This window comes from Apiospora hydei, assembly GCF_038363865.1.
Source record: "Apiospora hydei strain CBS 114990 chromosome Unknown utg000004l_segment0_segment0, whole genome shotgun sequence".
NCBI lineage: Eukaryota > Fungi > Ascomycota > Sordariomycetes > Amphisphaeriales > Apiosporaceae > Apiospora > Apiospora hydei.
Genome location: NW_027117363.1, coordinates 6,673,017 through 6,686,727, shown reverse-complemented (window position 1 = coordinate 6,686,727; position 13,711 = coordinate 6,673,017). Strand labels below are relative to the sequence as shown.

Sequence of the window (13,711 nt, the reverse complement as noted above, 5' to 3'; positions counted from 1 at the left end):
AATTCAAATCGTGTCTATCCGACACGCAACCATTATCCTTGATGCAAGATCTGCAACTTCAGATTCAACGTTAAAAAAACCAATGACCGATCCTGGTCTATAGTGTGAAGAAGAAAGCTCGAGGCCCTCTATACCAGCTCGGAGCCGGGGCTTAGATTTCGGTCTGCAATTTGGCCTCGTCGTAATGGCGTTCACCGGAATCCCAATCAACACAGTCGATTATCGCGGTCGAGAGAGAGAGACTCATGCTTCGAGGAATGCCGGTTCTAAGTTCGGCCAGGTTCCCGAACATGTATCTGACGGACAAATGTCGCTGTGCAGTACATGCCGATGCTTTCGTCGTTTTGATTGGTGAGTCAAAGTGAGGTCAGCACAAGAATCACCGTATTTCAAGCTGGAAAGGCTTGAACCTGCCACCAATAGTAGCACAGCGAGGACATTTCCGCCTGGCCCCTTGTTCCTCCATAAGCACGTTCACACATTCCCTGCATAAACCGCAGATACATTCGGTGCATGCATACGATTCCTTAAGCCTGGAAGCTCTCTGGCAAGCAGCACAATAGATGTGGACATCCTGTGCCGAGTAACTTGGCGACGAGTCGGACAGCCCAGCAGCCGCGATGTGGAAGTTGTCTCCGCTCTCTCCGCTCTCCACAGAAGGAAACGGCTCAGGCACCTCTTGAGCAAAGGACGGTGGGGTAAGGGCTTGTTGTTGAAGAGGCGAGGCCTGGTAACCTGGAAAGCTCTGCTGTGGGAAGGGGGTAGAGAGGTTCGATGGATGGAGATGGGGGATTGAGGTACCTGAGACGTTAGGAGAGCAGGATCAATTCGTCGATAGAGACTTACGGGAGTCCTGTCGTCCTCTATGTCTTCCGTGGCGGATGCAGCAGCATCAATCAAGTCTTCCCACCGCTTTCCATAATCCGCAGTGGGTTCGACCGAATGTGCCTTGCGATCGATGCCTCCTATTACGCCCAACTTCGACCGCTCATCATTCTGAATCCTCCTGAGCCAGTCTGAAGCGGTCCCGCGCGATTTCTGCTTCTTATGACGCTTGGTGACAGACTGCTTCCTCGGCCGGTTGGGGCCAAGGGATCTGTGCAGAGGAGGGAGGGTGGAGGAGCGGCCGGGCGGGGAGTTGGATAAAATTGAAGGGAGAAGATCCATCTGCTGCCTGGCAGAGGAATTCAAGTTAGGAAAAGAGTCACTTGGGTGGTCAATCTGGATAGGAGGCAGCTCAATGGTGGTCCTCGGTATCCTCCGGGCATCATTCTCAGAGTGCCAATCCTGTAATGAGGGATCAATCAGATGGCTATCTGCCGAGACGTGAGGCGTGTTGTATACTTCACCGGAGTCCCAATCCGGCTCCAACTTGTGCATCTGCCCCAGCTGTGCTAGAGCGGCCGCTGCGTTTGCAGTTGGCAGCAGGCCATTGCTATAGTCTTCTGCACGCCTCGGAGTCTCGGGGGTAGCATTTGGGTCGTCGTGGGAATAGTTGATTCGGGGGTCGATCGGGTAACCTCTGATCGGGTCGCCCGGGCCTGGGGCGCTTCCCAGAGGTCTGTTGGTGTGGTTACTTTGTTGCTGCGCGCTCCCGGCTGATTGGTTTTGGGGGAGCTGAGAACGGTCTTGAGGTGGGGTATTGACCATGAGATTGAAGCTTTCCTCGGTCGCTGGCAGCTTGGAGATGTAATGCTCGGGGTGCGCCCTTCGAATATGCTCCTGCATTGACCGGAACCGTTTCTCCTACAATTGCGCAGAGTTCCAGTTAGATCCGGGGTGCATGAAAAGGGGAACCACATCGCATAGATCCATTTGCAGCAAGGTGGGCAAGTTTGTACTTGCACCCTATCCGACACCACCAGCGCCGACGAGCAAGATAAAAGGAGGCCGAGAGCTACTTACACCGAGGCAACGCTTGCGACAACTCGAGCCATCTTGATTCCGCAGCGGGCAAACGACCTCATTTGTGGAATCGGCAATGGAGAAGGAGGACGTGAGGGAGGATCGAGGCGGCATCTTGCACTTTGGCTCCAAGTGAGGGCAACCCCACCATGCGCTTTCAAGTTCCTTTCTGTTTGTCGAGAGTGGCAGGCGGGTCGATTGCTACTGGAATGGAGGGTCCCTTTTGGCGATGGTCGATAGTTGATTGACCCGTTATCAGATTGCTAAGGTTGCGATAGGTCGCGATAAGAGGTGCAGGTGGGATGTGTGGATGTCGAGGAAACGATCAATTGGCAGCGGCAGCAGCAACAGCAACAACGACAGCTTGGGCCCAGGTATCGTGAAGGTTTCGCATTGGGTGTTGAGCCCAGGTTTCCGAGTCTTGGAGCTGAACTGACTGAAGGTTGCGGTACAGTAGCTTTGAGCTTGCCTTATCGAAAGGTGCAGTGGGTGTTACAAGAAACGTTTGGGATGGAATGAGAAGTTGGGATGGGACTGGAGGGCAGGTGAGGTGAGGTGTTGGCTGGCTGGCGGGTGGGTAGTGGGTAGTGGACAGTGGGTGTGGGTGTGGGTGTGGGAGGATGGAGGGGACGAGGGGGAGCCTAGGTACTTGGTAGGACGGTACCTAAGGTAGTAAGTAGGAGGGCGAACTAGCTTGAGCTGTCTCTCTCGCTCGCTCGCTCACTTCTCACTTTCCGGGGGAGGCAGGCAGGCTTAGTTCATTCAGTTCGACTGGAGGCAGGGCCAGGAGCTGCAGCAGAAGACGTCAATGTAACCGGCCGGTTTAGTGGTTCAATGATCGAATCAAAACCAAATGATTGCAGGCAAGTGTGGTGTAAGTGTGCAAGTAGCAGGTACTAGGCACGTTCTGGCACTGCATGCACGCCTGGTACTTGGATACGACGGGGCTGCAAAGGGTCGGGTCACCGAAAACAGCCTTTGATCAAGCTGCTGGAATTGGGGCGCTGGATCCAGACTGACTGGAGCAAGCGAGCGAGTGAGTGAGTGCGGGCGGGCGTGAGGCGTGGGAAGAAACTTGATCCTTGGAACATTGAAGGCTTTTTAGGTTGATTAGAAACAGTCCACTATGCTACCTTCCACCCGTCTTGTGTTATTGACCCCAGGGCAGCAGGTGGCAGGTAACCTAGTAATTAATATATGACATGGAAGCATCTATTCGCTAACAAAGGAAGAAAGGTAGAAACATAGGTAGCTCGGGTGGCGGTACGTTTTGGTCTTCGCTCTGCAGTATGTACCGTACCGTACATGGTTCCCGTCGACAGTTTAACCATGCCGGGCCTGTTACATGAGCTCGCAGTCCATTCATCCACATACCCATCAAATACCCCTGCCTGCCTATAGACTTGCTTGGGTTGGGCTGGGGACTCCGGGTCTTTGAAAGGATGTCTTCTCTTTCTCTTTTTCTTCTTCTACTTTTTTCCTTCTCACTCAGGAACCACTGGCCCCCTCAGCTAACCAGCGCTGGGCTGATGAATGCATTACGAACACGCTGGAGGAATTCACCAGTCTGACTCGATCGATGATCGGCTGGGCGGCGCGCAATGGCTGTTTTCGGGGGGTGGGGAGTGTTTCTACCAAGGAGTGGAGGAGGATTTAAAAGCTTGAAAGCCAGTCCCAAGTCCAGAGCTCTCAGGCCAGGCCCGTCAGGGAGCTCTTCAGCATGGCTTCTCTGTGCAGCCAATCCGGAAGCTCTGTCTGAGCCCATGTTTGATACGGGCGCATCGATTCCGCTGCAAGTACCACCGAGAGCTTCCCTTTGGAGTCCAGTCCAGTCCAGTGTCAGGCTTGGAGATCCAACCGCTTACAATAGCTTGTTCCGTTCCCCTTGCCTGGAGCTCGCCGTACGAAAGAACGGCACCTAATTCGATTCAGAAGCTGCCACGCTTATCTTGCAGGGCCTTGTCTAGGTATGTACATTACATACATATATACCAGTGGAAGGGCACCGTCCTGCAGACTACCACATGCACTCGCTCCCTCACTTGCATACGGATGCTTGCTTCTTTTTGTTTTGCTGCTGCTACTTGCTGCTTACACAAAGCCCGCGGAAGGGGTGTTGCTGATGGGGTCTTTTCTCCATTTCTGGCCCGAACCTCCACTATTGTCACCACCCTTCCAAGCGCTCGCATTGGCCCAACTGAAGCTGAGGTGAGGAACGGTCGTGAGGGGTGCCCTAGGTGCCCTGATGCCAGGCGCAAAAAAAAAGAGGCTTGCAAGTACGAAACTGAAAAGAGGGCGGCGGGGCCACGCACCGCACAGAGAGAGAATCTGTTTACAGGCATAGCATTGCCGACTGATCCCGGTCACTCGGATCATGCCTTTCCTTGCTTGGCCCGTGGATGAGGATAATGCGTTTACATAGCCGCTTCACATGTCCGGCAACCCTGGACTTCCTGGACTTCCCGGCCACAACATCACCCCATACGTGTAGCTGTGCCACCTCTCGAGAGCAAGTGCCAACTCGTTTTGCGACGACAGCTACTAGTCAGGTGGGTTTTCCGATCTGATAGTCGTGAACTTGTCGTCTCGGTGACCGACCGCCTCTGACCCGATCACTGACTGATGCTGCCTGGCTTGCTCACGAGGCCAAGGCAATGAACCTGTAATGAGCTCGGAGCTAGAGAAGCACGCCCGCTGACCCAAGGTGACTTGGGCAGTGGCGCCGCGCAGGAACGGCTGGACTGGACTCGGAGAGTCAAGACACACACTACTGTACATAAAGAACATGCAGGCGCTTGTGTGGATAGGGGCCCCAGCTGTGTGGGAATCGTGGAAGAGAAACGCAAGTCAGATAAAGATGCCGCGATGTTCTCCGTACCTGGATTGCTTGACTTCGGGGCTCGGCTCCATTGCTACTTGATCAACCTCCAGTTAATGCTGCAATCTCGCATTTGGGGCTGCAGCTAATTTCGGCAGCAGACACTCGAGTCGTGTCTTCGGGGAGAGCGATCAACACACTTGACCGGTTACCTATATTTGGTGACGTGCCAGCAGCTCGTGACGAGTATATACTCGCCTTTCGCCAGCTAAACCTTGTTCCGACGACTCTTGACTCCCTTCCGATCCAACAAGATGGAATCGGCCTCGTTTCTGCTTTACTCTGCCGTCAGTGCTTTTACCAATAGGTGAGCAACATTCGAGAGCAACTAAACTACCTACCTACCTATCTACCTACCTACCCTAAGTAGGTACTTACTTTTAATCCGCCAAACAAACAGGAACTGATGCTTCTCAACGGGCGTCCACATGGTCGGTGGGTCGCATGTTTCTAGGACCTTAGCTACTGCAAGTGCTACTCCTCCAGTCCCTCTGGCTTGGCCACTTTAGCCCACCCACTTTTCAATCAAATCTGGGGGGCACTCGTTGTTTCTATAGGTATTAGTATCTAGCTTCTGCACTTCCAGCACAGCTTGGCAAACCTCTTCTCTTGGGTAGTGTGAAATATCCTGCGAGAGTGTCGGGGCATGCCAGATTGGAGATGGGGCCTGCTCATAAGAGCAACTATGGAGCCCATGCATATGTGAATGAGCCGAGGCGCAATAATGGAGAGAGGGAGAGGGAGAGAGAGCTCTGCGATAAAGCTTACTTGAAAGGCCGATAAAGCTCCCTCTGTTGCGAGTGTGGGATTGGCCACTGCCGAATCCACTCGCCCATTCCGCCGGTGGGCTCTGTCTCCTCACTTGAGCATGTACCTCAAGTAAGGTAAAAAAGTATTTATTCCAGGGTCCAAAACATTAGCATCAGATTGGATAATGAAATCTTCCATGTTCCCCTCCATGTCATGTCCAACACGACTTTCTTCCAGAAGTTTTCTTATCGATAGACAGACATCACAGGTAAAGTAGCCAGCCGTACCTGGCAGCATTTCCCAATAAGAGATGGTTTTCGCTTGCTTCTTTTTTCCTCTCTTCCTATTTCCTCATGTAGGTATAGCTGAATATATAAACTTATATATCGGTTGGTTCGGAGATGCGAAAAGCTGATGATGAGAGAGAAAAAGGAAACTAGTTTCTCCAAGTGTACCAAGTGATTTACATCTCATCGACCCATAATGGCTTGTGGGTAAGCAGTTTATAGTACTGGTGATATAGTCGCCTTCTCGGCATTTTAGTTCTATAGACTGATTCGAGCCGAAGTATAGAACACAGACAGAGCGGTGAGTTGACAAGTCGAGGTTAAGGCGCCTGCAGCTCCCTATGTCCACATGACAAACGCATACTAGCCAGTCATCTATGGAATATCCAGGGTGGAAACGGGTTGCAGACATACAGGTCAATACATATGATGGTACATTGTCCTGGTCTTAGTATAGCCATTGAGCATACTTTGCAAACGAAGAAGCAGTGTCGCAGTCAAATCTGCCCCTTCACGCCATTTGCAATATCCAATGATGTACCATATCAAATATTTCGAACCCGAACACTTTTAGAGCAAGTAGACTTTCGAATTCTCACAGGAAGGCGACTATGCTAGCTGCCATCGAAAAAAAATGCAATGCCAATGACCCCTTGTCAACTGAATGGCACCTACTGACGTAGGCCGATTGACCTACCAATTAGCCCCCAAGATGCTGAACCTCCTCGCTGAACCCACTAATTACTCCTCAGTCTTGAAGAACCCAACTGTCTGTCTTCTAAGTATGCAATCTCAGGATCAGACACAGTCGAGTTGGATCAGAAAGTAAGAAGAGGTGTCAACTAGTGGAGTTGACGACTACTGCTTCATGCCTACACAGTTAGAAGCCAACTCCCATGACGGAACAAGCATCGGAGCAGGGTCAAAACTGCATAAAATTATTCGGGCCCCAAAAGGATGGCATCTCGAAGTCCTTGTCGTCACTTAGCCTTCGCTGGTTTAGCGTTCTGGGCAACTCCAGCCCGTTTTCCGTCCTTCCTTGGTAGCCATATTCACTGCGAGGACACTCGTAATTTGCCACGTACACGGTCTCATCGAGTTCTCGATTGGTCAGTCGTCCTTCATCCATCCAATATGAGGCTCTTTGAGGCGGCAGACGAAGGGGCTGCTTTTCGGGTTTCAAACTTGACGAATACCCCATATCGCCATCAAAAACATCACCAAAGTCTGTGGTCTCGATCTCTGCATCGCCCTCGCCTACAAATCTCGTATCGGGGGTAGACGAAACAACTTCGCGAGTCTCGTGGTGTCCAGTCATTGGCGTTGGTGAGATATCATCAGCCTCGCGTTCAATCCTCGCGATAAACTCTGCTATGCTTTCTTGAGGCTGGGCTGGTCTGACCTGGCTTGCAGTTGGAAAGTGCCCTTTGCCTACTAGGTGGTGAACATCACATGGTGGCGTCGAACTCAATCTCGAGATAGTAGTGTCAGTAGTCAAGGATGGGGTGGGAGGTTTGGGTGAAGAAGCCACCCAGGAGGCAGTTTGCATTGGCGTTATCCCATACTGGGAAGAGCGCTCAGTCGATGTATCACGACCTGCCCCGTCCAGAAACTTCGAACCCACGTTTTCATTTATGTTTGCATGCTGTGCAATCACTCGAGCAGCGGCAGATAACTCCTTACTGTTGGGATAGTACTTTGTATCTGGCCCAGTTGCGGTGGTTCTCTTTTCTGTACCACCCAGCCAGGGCCACGATAAGTTATGCGGTAGTGGCGGTGGGGGCATCAGGTCTCTAGATGTGATTGATAACTGATCATCGTTGTCGGATCCTGCCAAACAGGCTGTGTGGCGATTGGCATTTTCGCTGGGACGACTGCGACATTGAGGATCTCGTCGGTCGTCTGTATTTCCTTGCGCGAGACGCTCATTGCGCAGTTTTATCTTGGCGGATTCCGCAGCGTCTTTCCTGAAGTCTTCAGTCGTTGAACGGAGATACTGACGCTTCTCCGCAGGGTCACGGACGGGGCCAGGGTCATCCTCAGGTAGCCGTTGCTTAGACGGAAGATATTGGTCCGTCTGGCCGTGGTCCACACGCCAGGCTGGTGGTAGGAGTACTTCGAGACGCTTTATTATTTCGTGTCTTCCCAGGTCATCCTCAGAAGGTGTATCTTCATTCCCGCGACTTTCAGTCCCGCTTCGGTCTTCGTCGGTGGTTGCTTTCGAATTTGTGCTGACGTAATCCTGGTCGTATGCAGCAATGCCAGTGCCACGAAAGATACCAGAATCTACCAAAGCTCTTCGAACTGTTTCTGGGGTTGTTGTTCGACGATCGTTCATTCCGGACGAATATTGTGAGATGGATCCATTTGTTCGTATTGGTGACCTTGATGGGCTTGTAGACCAAGAGAAGTATGTAGTTGGTTTGCTATCCCTGCTTGATACTGCTCGATGATGGTCATCTTGGGATCGCCTATCCCTATCAATGTCCCGGCCCGAGGAATCGCAATCTCGATACCGTTGCAACACCTGCTCGCCCAAGTAATGTTCTCGACTCGCACTGGGCTCAGATTGAGAAGACTTCGATGCGCTGTAGCGTCGAGCTGACGAGGCGGAATTTTCCTGTAATCTTCGCAAAGTCTCTTGGTTGAGCTCACCGGGGTGACCAGCGTCTGTGTCAGGAACTTCGACCGGAGCTGCGGCTGATAGAAAGAACGAAGAAACCTCCTTCATCTCTTTTTGTTGGCTCTCAAGTTCTCGGAGCCGCCTCTCAGACAGGGGCTTCGGTTTTGTGCTACCCTTTCCGTCTTGAAGAAAGTGCATGTCCGAGAAAACAAGATCTTGAACTGGTCATGATCAGCAATGTGCAATGCTTGCGTCTTTTCAGTGTGATCATACCCGGTTTCCTATTTGCCTCACGGCCATTCTGGAAAATGCCAGGCTTTATGGGTTGCTGAACATAGATTGTCAGTGATCAAGAAGAGGGATGTTGAAGGGCTGACAAACCGTGATGCGATCGTTGAGGACTGCCTTCGAGGCCCAATTGCTCATGACATTCTTACTAGACGTCAATGCCCTCTTCTTCTCTTCTTTCTTGCGCTTACTTGATTTGGGTCGTGGCCGATCTTCAACGGGTTTACTACTCCGGTGCCTGTCCTTCTTGTGCTCATACTTATCATCCCGTGTCTTGTTCCGTGGCTTCTTTGCCCTGTAAGCTGGTGTAGGAGAAGCTGGTTCGTCTGAACCAGAGCCGTCAACAATCACTTCCAACCTCCTCGACAGCTCGGCTGGTGTCTGCCCATGGAATGCACTTGCATGATGAGGATCGTCCTGACGATTCTTTGGAGATAATAGTCTTTGGTTCTTGCCTACGCTGAGTATAGAGCTGTCGGACAGGGCTCGCTTGTGGGAGTTTGGCGGGCGCTCAAAGCCTTGGGGAGGACTACGAAGGCGCGCACCTGCTTCGAGGGGAGAAACTAGCGGCCTCGGGAGAGCAGAGCTACGAGGATGGCGTTGCAAGGGTCTGCTATGTCTTTGTTCGTGAAGGTCGTGGTGCCGGTGGGTATTGGTTGGTCCTATGTGGCCCTCCGATACCGTGGGGTAGTCTTGGGTTGCAAATGTGGACTGGGCGAGCCAGTTTTGGACCATGTCGTTACCGGTTCGTTGACCCGAGGCCCGGCTCAAGTTGCCCAGATCCAAGTTTTTGATACCTTTGTCATGATGATGGCGATGGTCCTTTCGGTGCCCACGGCCGGATCTGTATGCAGGGTCCCTGTCGGCGGGTTCGTGCCCCTTGCGATGTTGACGAGACTTTTTCCTGGCGGCAAGCCGAGACGAGTTGTTGGTATCCATCTACTGGGTCCGTGTAGGTTGAAACCGAGGGCATCCTGACCGCAAGGACTTGGATGACTCCTTCAAGTCGTGAGCAATGGCTGCCGTGCGGTCATGCGGGAGAATCACATATGCAAGTGCGAAGCTATGAATAGAATTGAAGTTGATGGTTGTCGAGTTTAGCAAGCAATGGATGCCTGCAGCTGCGTTGTTCCAACGTCCTGTCAAGCCCCCACAAGCAGCCCCATTTAGCAAGCTCCGTGCAGGCTCGTGCTCAAGTGTCAATTGATGTAGGTACACTTGCAGAAAGTACCTACTGAACGCAAGTCTGTCTACCTACTTACATACACAGCTCAAGGGCTTCAAGTGGAATCAGCATTGATTCCACGAACGATGCTACCACTTTGTGCAACTGGAGATGCGCTCAATTGAAGTGCCTCAATATGGGCAGGTTCCTAGTTCCTGGCCTAAGTACATCTAAGGTTTGGCTCTGGTGGTCGGCTAGCGAGGGGTTTACTACCAAAGCTACCTAGCGTTTCGGGGTCTAACGCGATGCGTTTGGAATTGCTCACTTACATTGGTGCACAAACCCCGTGCTGTGCGTGTTGTATTTCGAATACTCGACTTTTTATAGCAACCTGGCTGGCTACGAACAACTAACAAAATCGAGGAAGATTGCCTAGATGTCATATATGGGATCTACAGGCGCGAAGTTTGTCCACCGGGCAGAATACCTCTGGGGCCGGCGATCAGCATCCAGGGGAATCGAGGGATGACCCGCTGCGGAAGCACACCGTGTGCAATGAGGCATTTCTCTCGGGAAGCCACCCGCATAGTTTCGGCATCCCTGATACAGGTGAAGAGGGACGAGTTCGGTTTACGAAGAACTGACTAATCGCACTTGGGGGGTTGATAATGTGGGAGGCAAGATAGAGTCATGCGATGCCACTGCTCGAGTCTGGAGTGGTATGGTATTTGGTGGGTTGGTTGCTGATGTGCAGAACCCGCTATCCGCTACTACTGGACTGTACTACAATACCTAAGGTACTTCCAGGTTGTGGGCCAGCAGCTAAAGTCAATCTCGACCGGCTTTGTGTTTTTGTGTAGCTGCCAGTCCAGATCTTACGGACCTCAGATCGGTCTGCCTACTACACACAGCAACCGCAATTGAGTTGCGGATTGATTAATTGGCGTTGCAACAGCCCCTCTCCGACAGGACGGTAGTATGTCACTTCGCTCAGCGCGATGCGTCGCGCCGATCAATGCTACGCAGCATGGCGTCCTTGCCTAGAGTAGGTACTCGGCAGTTGAGCAAGGACGCTACTACAGCAGGTCTACAAATAGTCTCGATCCGAACATGTCGGAGAGCCCTGCCAAGCTCTGTTTGGGGGTAGGCCGAAGACCAATGATATCTGCCCCCTTTCTCCCAGAAAGCCCCTGAAATCAGGCCACAGGCCATGGCCATGGCTAGAAACCTATGTAATGGCCCAAGCTCCTCGCATTGGGAGGAGCCATGATGCCATGATGCTATCACGATAGGATAGGTACGTCACCTATTTACCTTTTTTTTCGCGGTGGCACCGTGCAGGGCAGCCAAGCAAGCTATTTTGTGATATCTCTTGGCAACGAAACGAACCTACTGGACCCCCGAAGATGATTTCACGGTGGTCCTGTTTAGACTTCAATGGTCGCCTGTTGGGGCTGCAACGCAGATGGGGATGATAATCACAAGGTTTACCTGTTGTCACTTGGATTTCATGGCACCTTGGTCAGCTATCAAATACTTTACAAATAGCCCCAGGTTGGAATACTCTACAACACCAAGAAACGGCATGAATCAAGGGCCTAGAATAGGGGATGTTTGTTCTGGATGAAGTCACACGAGGGGCAACCAGGCAAGTAACCGCCATGCCAAATTGACATGTGTTCTGCACAGTAGACCTCCTGTCATGTCTGGTGAGAGATCGCCATGTCATGCTCGTAATCGCCCATAAAAACCGCGGAACAGTCCGTGTGTCGAGATGCAGCCGACTCCTCATTAGGTAGCCACTGCCCGACTCCTCCGGGCGGACAAACCATGGTAGGTATGATGGTGACTAAGTAGGTAGGCATGTAGAATCCATCACAAATCATCTTGTGTGCGCTCGATGATTTCTAATCGTGTTTCATCTTGACCCGTGAGTGATAACGGCTTAAGCGAATAATAGCTTTGTCTTCCAGGGCCATGATCAATGTCTTCTTCAAATCTCGCTGGCTTCCGAGATGAGCTTTGGGGGCCAGGTCTGCGAAGGCCACTGACTACGGCAGAATCTCATGCACTTGCTGAACAGGGGCTTCCTTCATTGGGTGCAGATCGACCGTTGGTGTCTTTTTTTCCCTCTGGCCCACTTCGAGATTACTGGGTATGGAAAAAAAGTCCGATGTAGTATTCATCACCACAGGCGTAGGCGGGCACGTGGGCGCCTGAGATCCCCGCGTCTTCTCCTGACGCCAAGACACGACCGCGAAGAGTCGCAATTGGGCGCCGGTTTACGTGCATGCAACCCTACGAAATCCACTGTATAGCAGGATATGGTATACTCGACACATGAAGCAACAGCGTCTGCGTTGCGTGCCATCGCTTCAGTCTCACATATGGTCAGGGTGCTCGCTATATTTGTGAAATTGACAAGGCTCCTGGAGGCTCCTGGATCCAGGGGTAACTGCTTTGGGGACAAGGGACAACCTAATGGCTTCAAACAGAGTAGCCCCACCATGGAAAGTGCGTTAGTGGCTTCTAGTGAGGGGCAGCGAAGCAGCTACCTTGGAGGGGCATAGCTTGACCCCGACCAGTCGTTACATGTTTGTTCTTGGTTCTTTGGGGCGAATGCAGTTGGTTGGAATCAAATCAAATCAAACACCCATGAGCTCGCCTGCCCTTTTCCAGGCGGGAGGGAGGATCTAGGATCTCTCGGTGCGCCTGCTCACTCAACGAGGCTTTCCTTACCCTGGATGTATGTGCCCTTTCGCAATATCCCATGACTACACTTTAATGTTCGGATCAGGCCCGAGACGACTGGCCAAGCAGGGCCGGAAAAACAAGCGCATGAATAGGCCGCCTTAATCTTCCCAAATCTCGGGGAGGCCTCCTTATCGATATGATGCCGCGCAGCGTCGTTCAAACGCCACTCCATGTTGATCCGGAGATCTCGCGAGGAGGGAGAGGTACGTAAGTAAGTATGTTTGTATGCGTAAGTGGTCTGTTGCATGTGAGTGAGTGAGGTGAGTGGACTGCATTCTCTGTCAATGCCGGCAAAAGATGCCCTTTTCCCAATGCCTTTTGGCGGGCTACTGTACCTGCCATACTCAAATCACTGGGAACAACCAACAAGGAGGGAACGGGGCTTCAGGGATCGTCACCCGCCGCCGTGGTTGGTTTCTGCCGTAGTAGTATCGATACTCTGCTCACACTCACAGCACTGTAGCCGGTACTAACGTAGGCAGGTATTTGGGTGATCGATACTTGCGGATACTGACAGGGGTCCGGAATCTTGAGACAACCCCCATCCCGGCCACGGTCTCCCAAGGTCGAAAAGACTGGTTCCCGATCCAACTAGGCATGCCCGGTTGATAGCAGTGGGCGTTGTGGATTGTCACGATGTTTGAGCTGAATCTTAGCAGATCATCTTGGAAGCACTGGCCCTTCTCCTTGACGACGCGGCCGGTGACAGGCGGGTATGTCCCTGATCCTGGAATGGATGCCCCCCAAGCCCCCCATCCAGAGGATCCCAATTTAGCAACCGACCCGCCAGTCCTGTCGTGTGGAGTTGCTCACTTCACGCGGAGCTCTATTCCAGTACACTTCTGGCGCACGTCTTTCGGCCTCGTTCGTTTGATGCTTGTTTTCGACCCTGCCGGGATGCTCATGCTTGCCAAACACCAGAGCTTTGGTCTTCGTCCCATTATCAGATGAAGAAAAAAAAAGATTTCACGGGGACTGACCAGAAGGGCGAGTAATGGAGCTGTTGCTGCTGTTCCCTCAGCCAGGCCAAGGACGGCATATATAAATCAGACGTCTCGCCA

At 52.1% G+C, this 13,711-nt stretch overlaps 3 protein-coding genes across 3 annotated transcripts; all 3 read right to left on the bottom strand.

The window, feature by feature from the left end:
* Nucleotides 1-379: 379 nt before the first annotated feature.
* PG997_004625 (transcription factor) lies at nt 380-2,019 on the bottom strand (the record flags this gene model as incomplete). The annotated part of the gene is made up of 3 exons (XM_066808940.1): nt 380-727; nt 847-1,722; nt 1,906-2,019. 3 exons carry the CDS (start codon nt 2,017-2,019, stop codon nt 380-382), a joined length of 1,338 nt encoding a protein of 445 aa, XP_066672558.1.
* Nucleotides 2,020-2,230: 211 nt separating this feature from the next.
* PG997_004624 (uncharacterized protein) lies at nt 2,231-3,670 on the bottom strand (the record flags this gene model as incomplete). The annotated part of the gene is made up of 2 exons (XM_066808939.1): nt 2,231-2,569; nt 3,422-3,670. The coding sequence occupies 2 exons, from the start codon at nt 3,668-3,670 to the stop codon at nt 2,231-2,233; spliced, it is 588 nt and encodes a 195-aa protein (XP_066672557.1).
* A 3,072-nt stretch (nt 3,671-6,742) lies between these two features.
* Nucleotides 6,743-9,466, bottom strand: PG997_004623 (uncharacterized protein; the record flags this gene model as incomplete). The annotated part of the gene is made up of 3 exons (XM_066808938.1): nt 6,743-8,664; nt 8,717-8,771; nt 8,825-9,466. The coding sequence occupies 3 exons, from the start codon at nt 9,464-9,466 to the stop codon at nt 6,743-6,745; spliced, it is 2,619 nt and encodes an 872-aa protein (XP_066672556.1).
* Nucleotides 9,467-13,711: the final 4,245 nt, after the last annotated feature.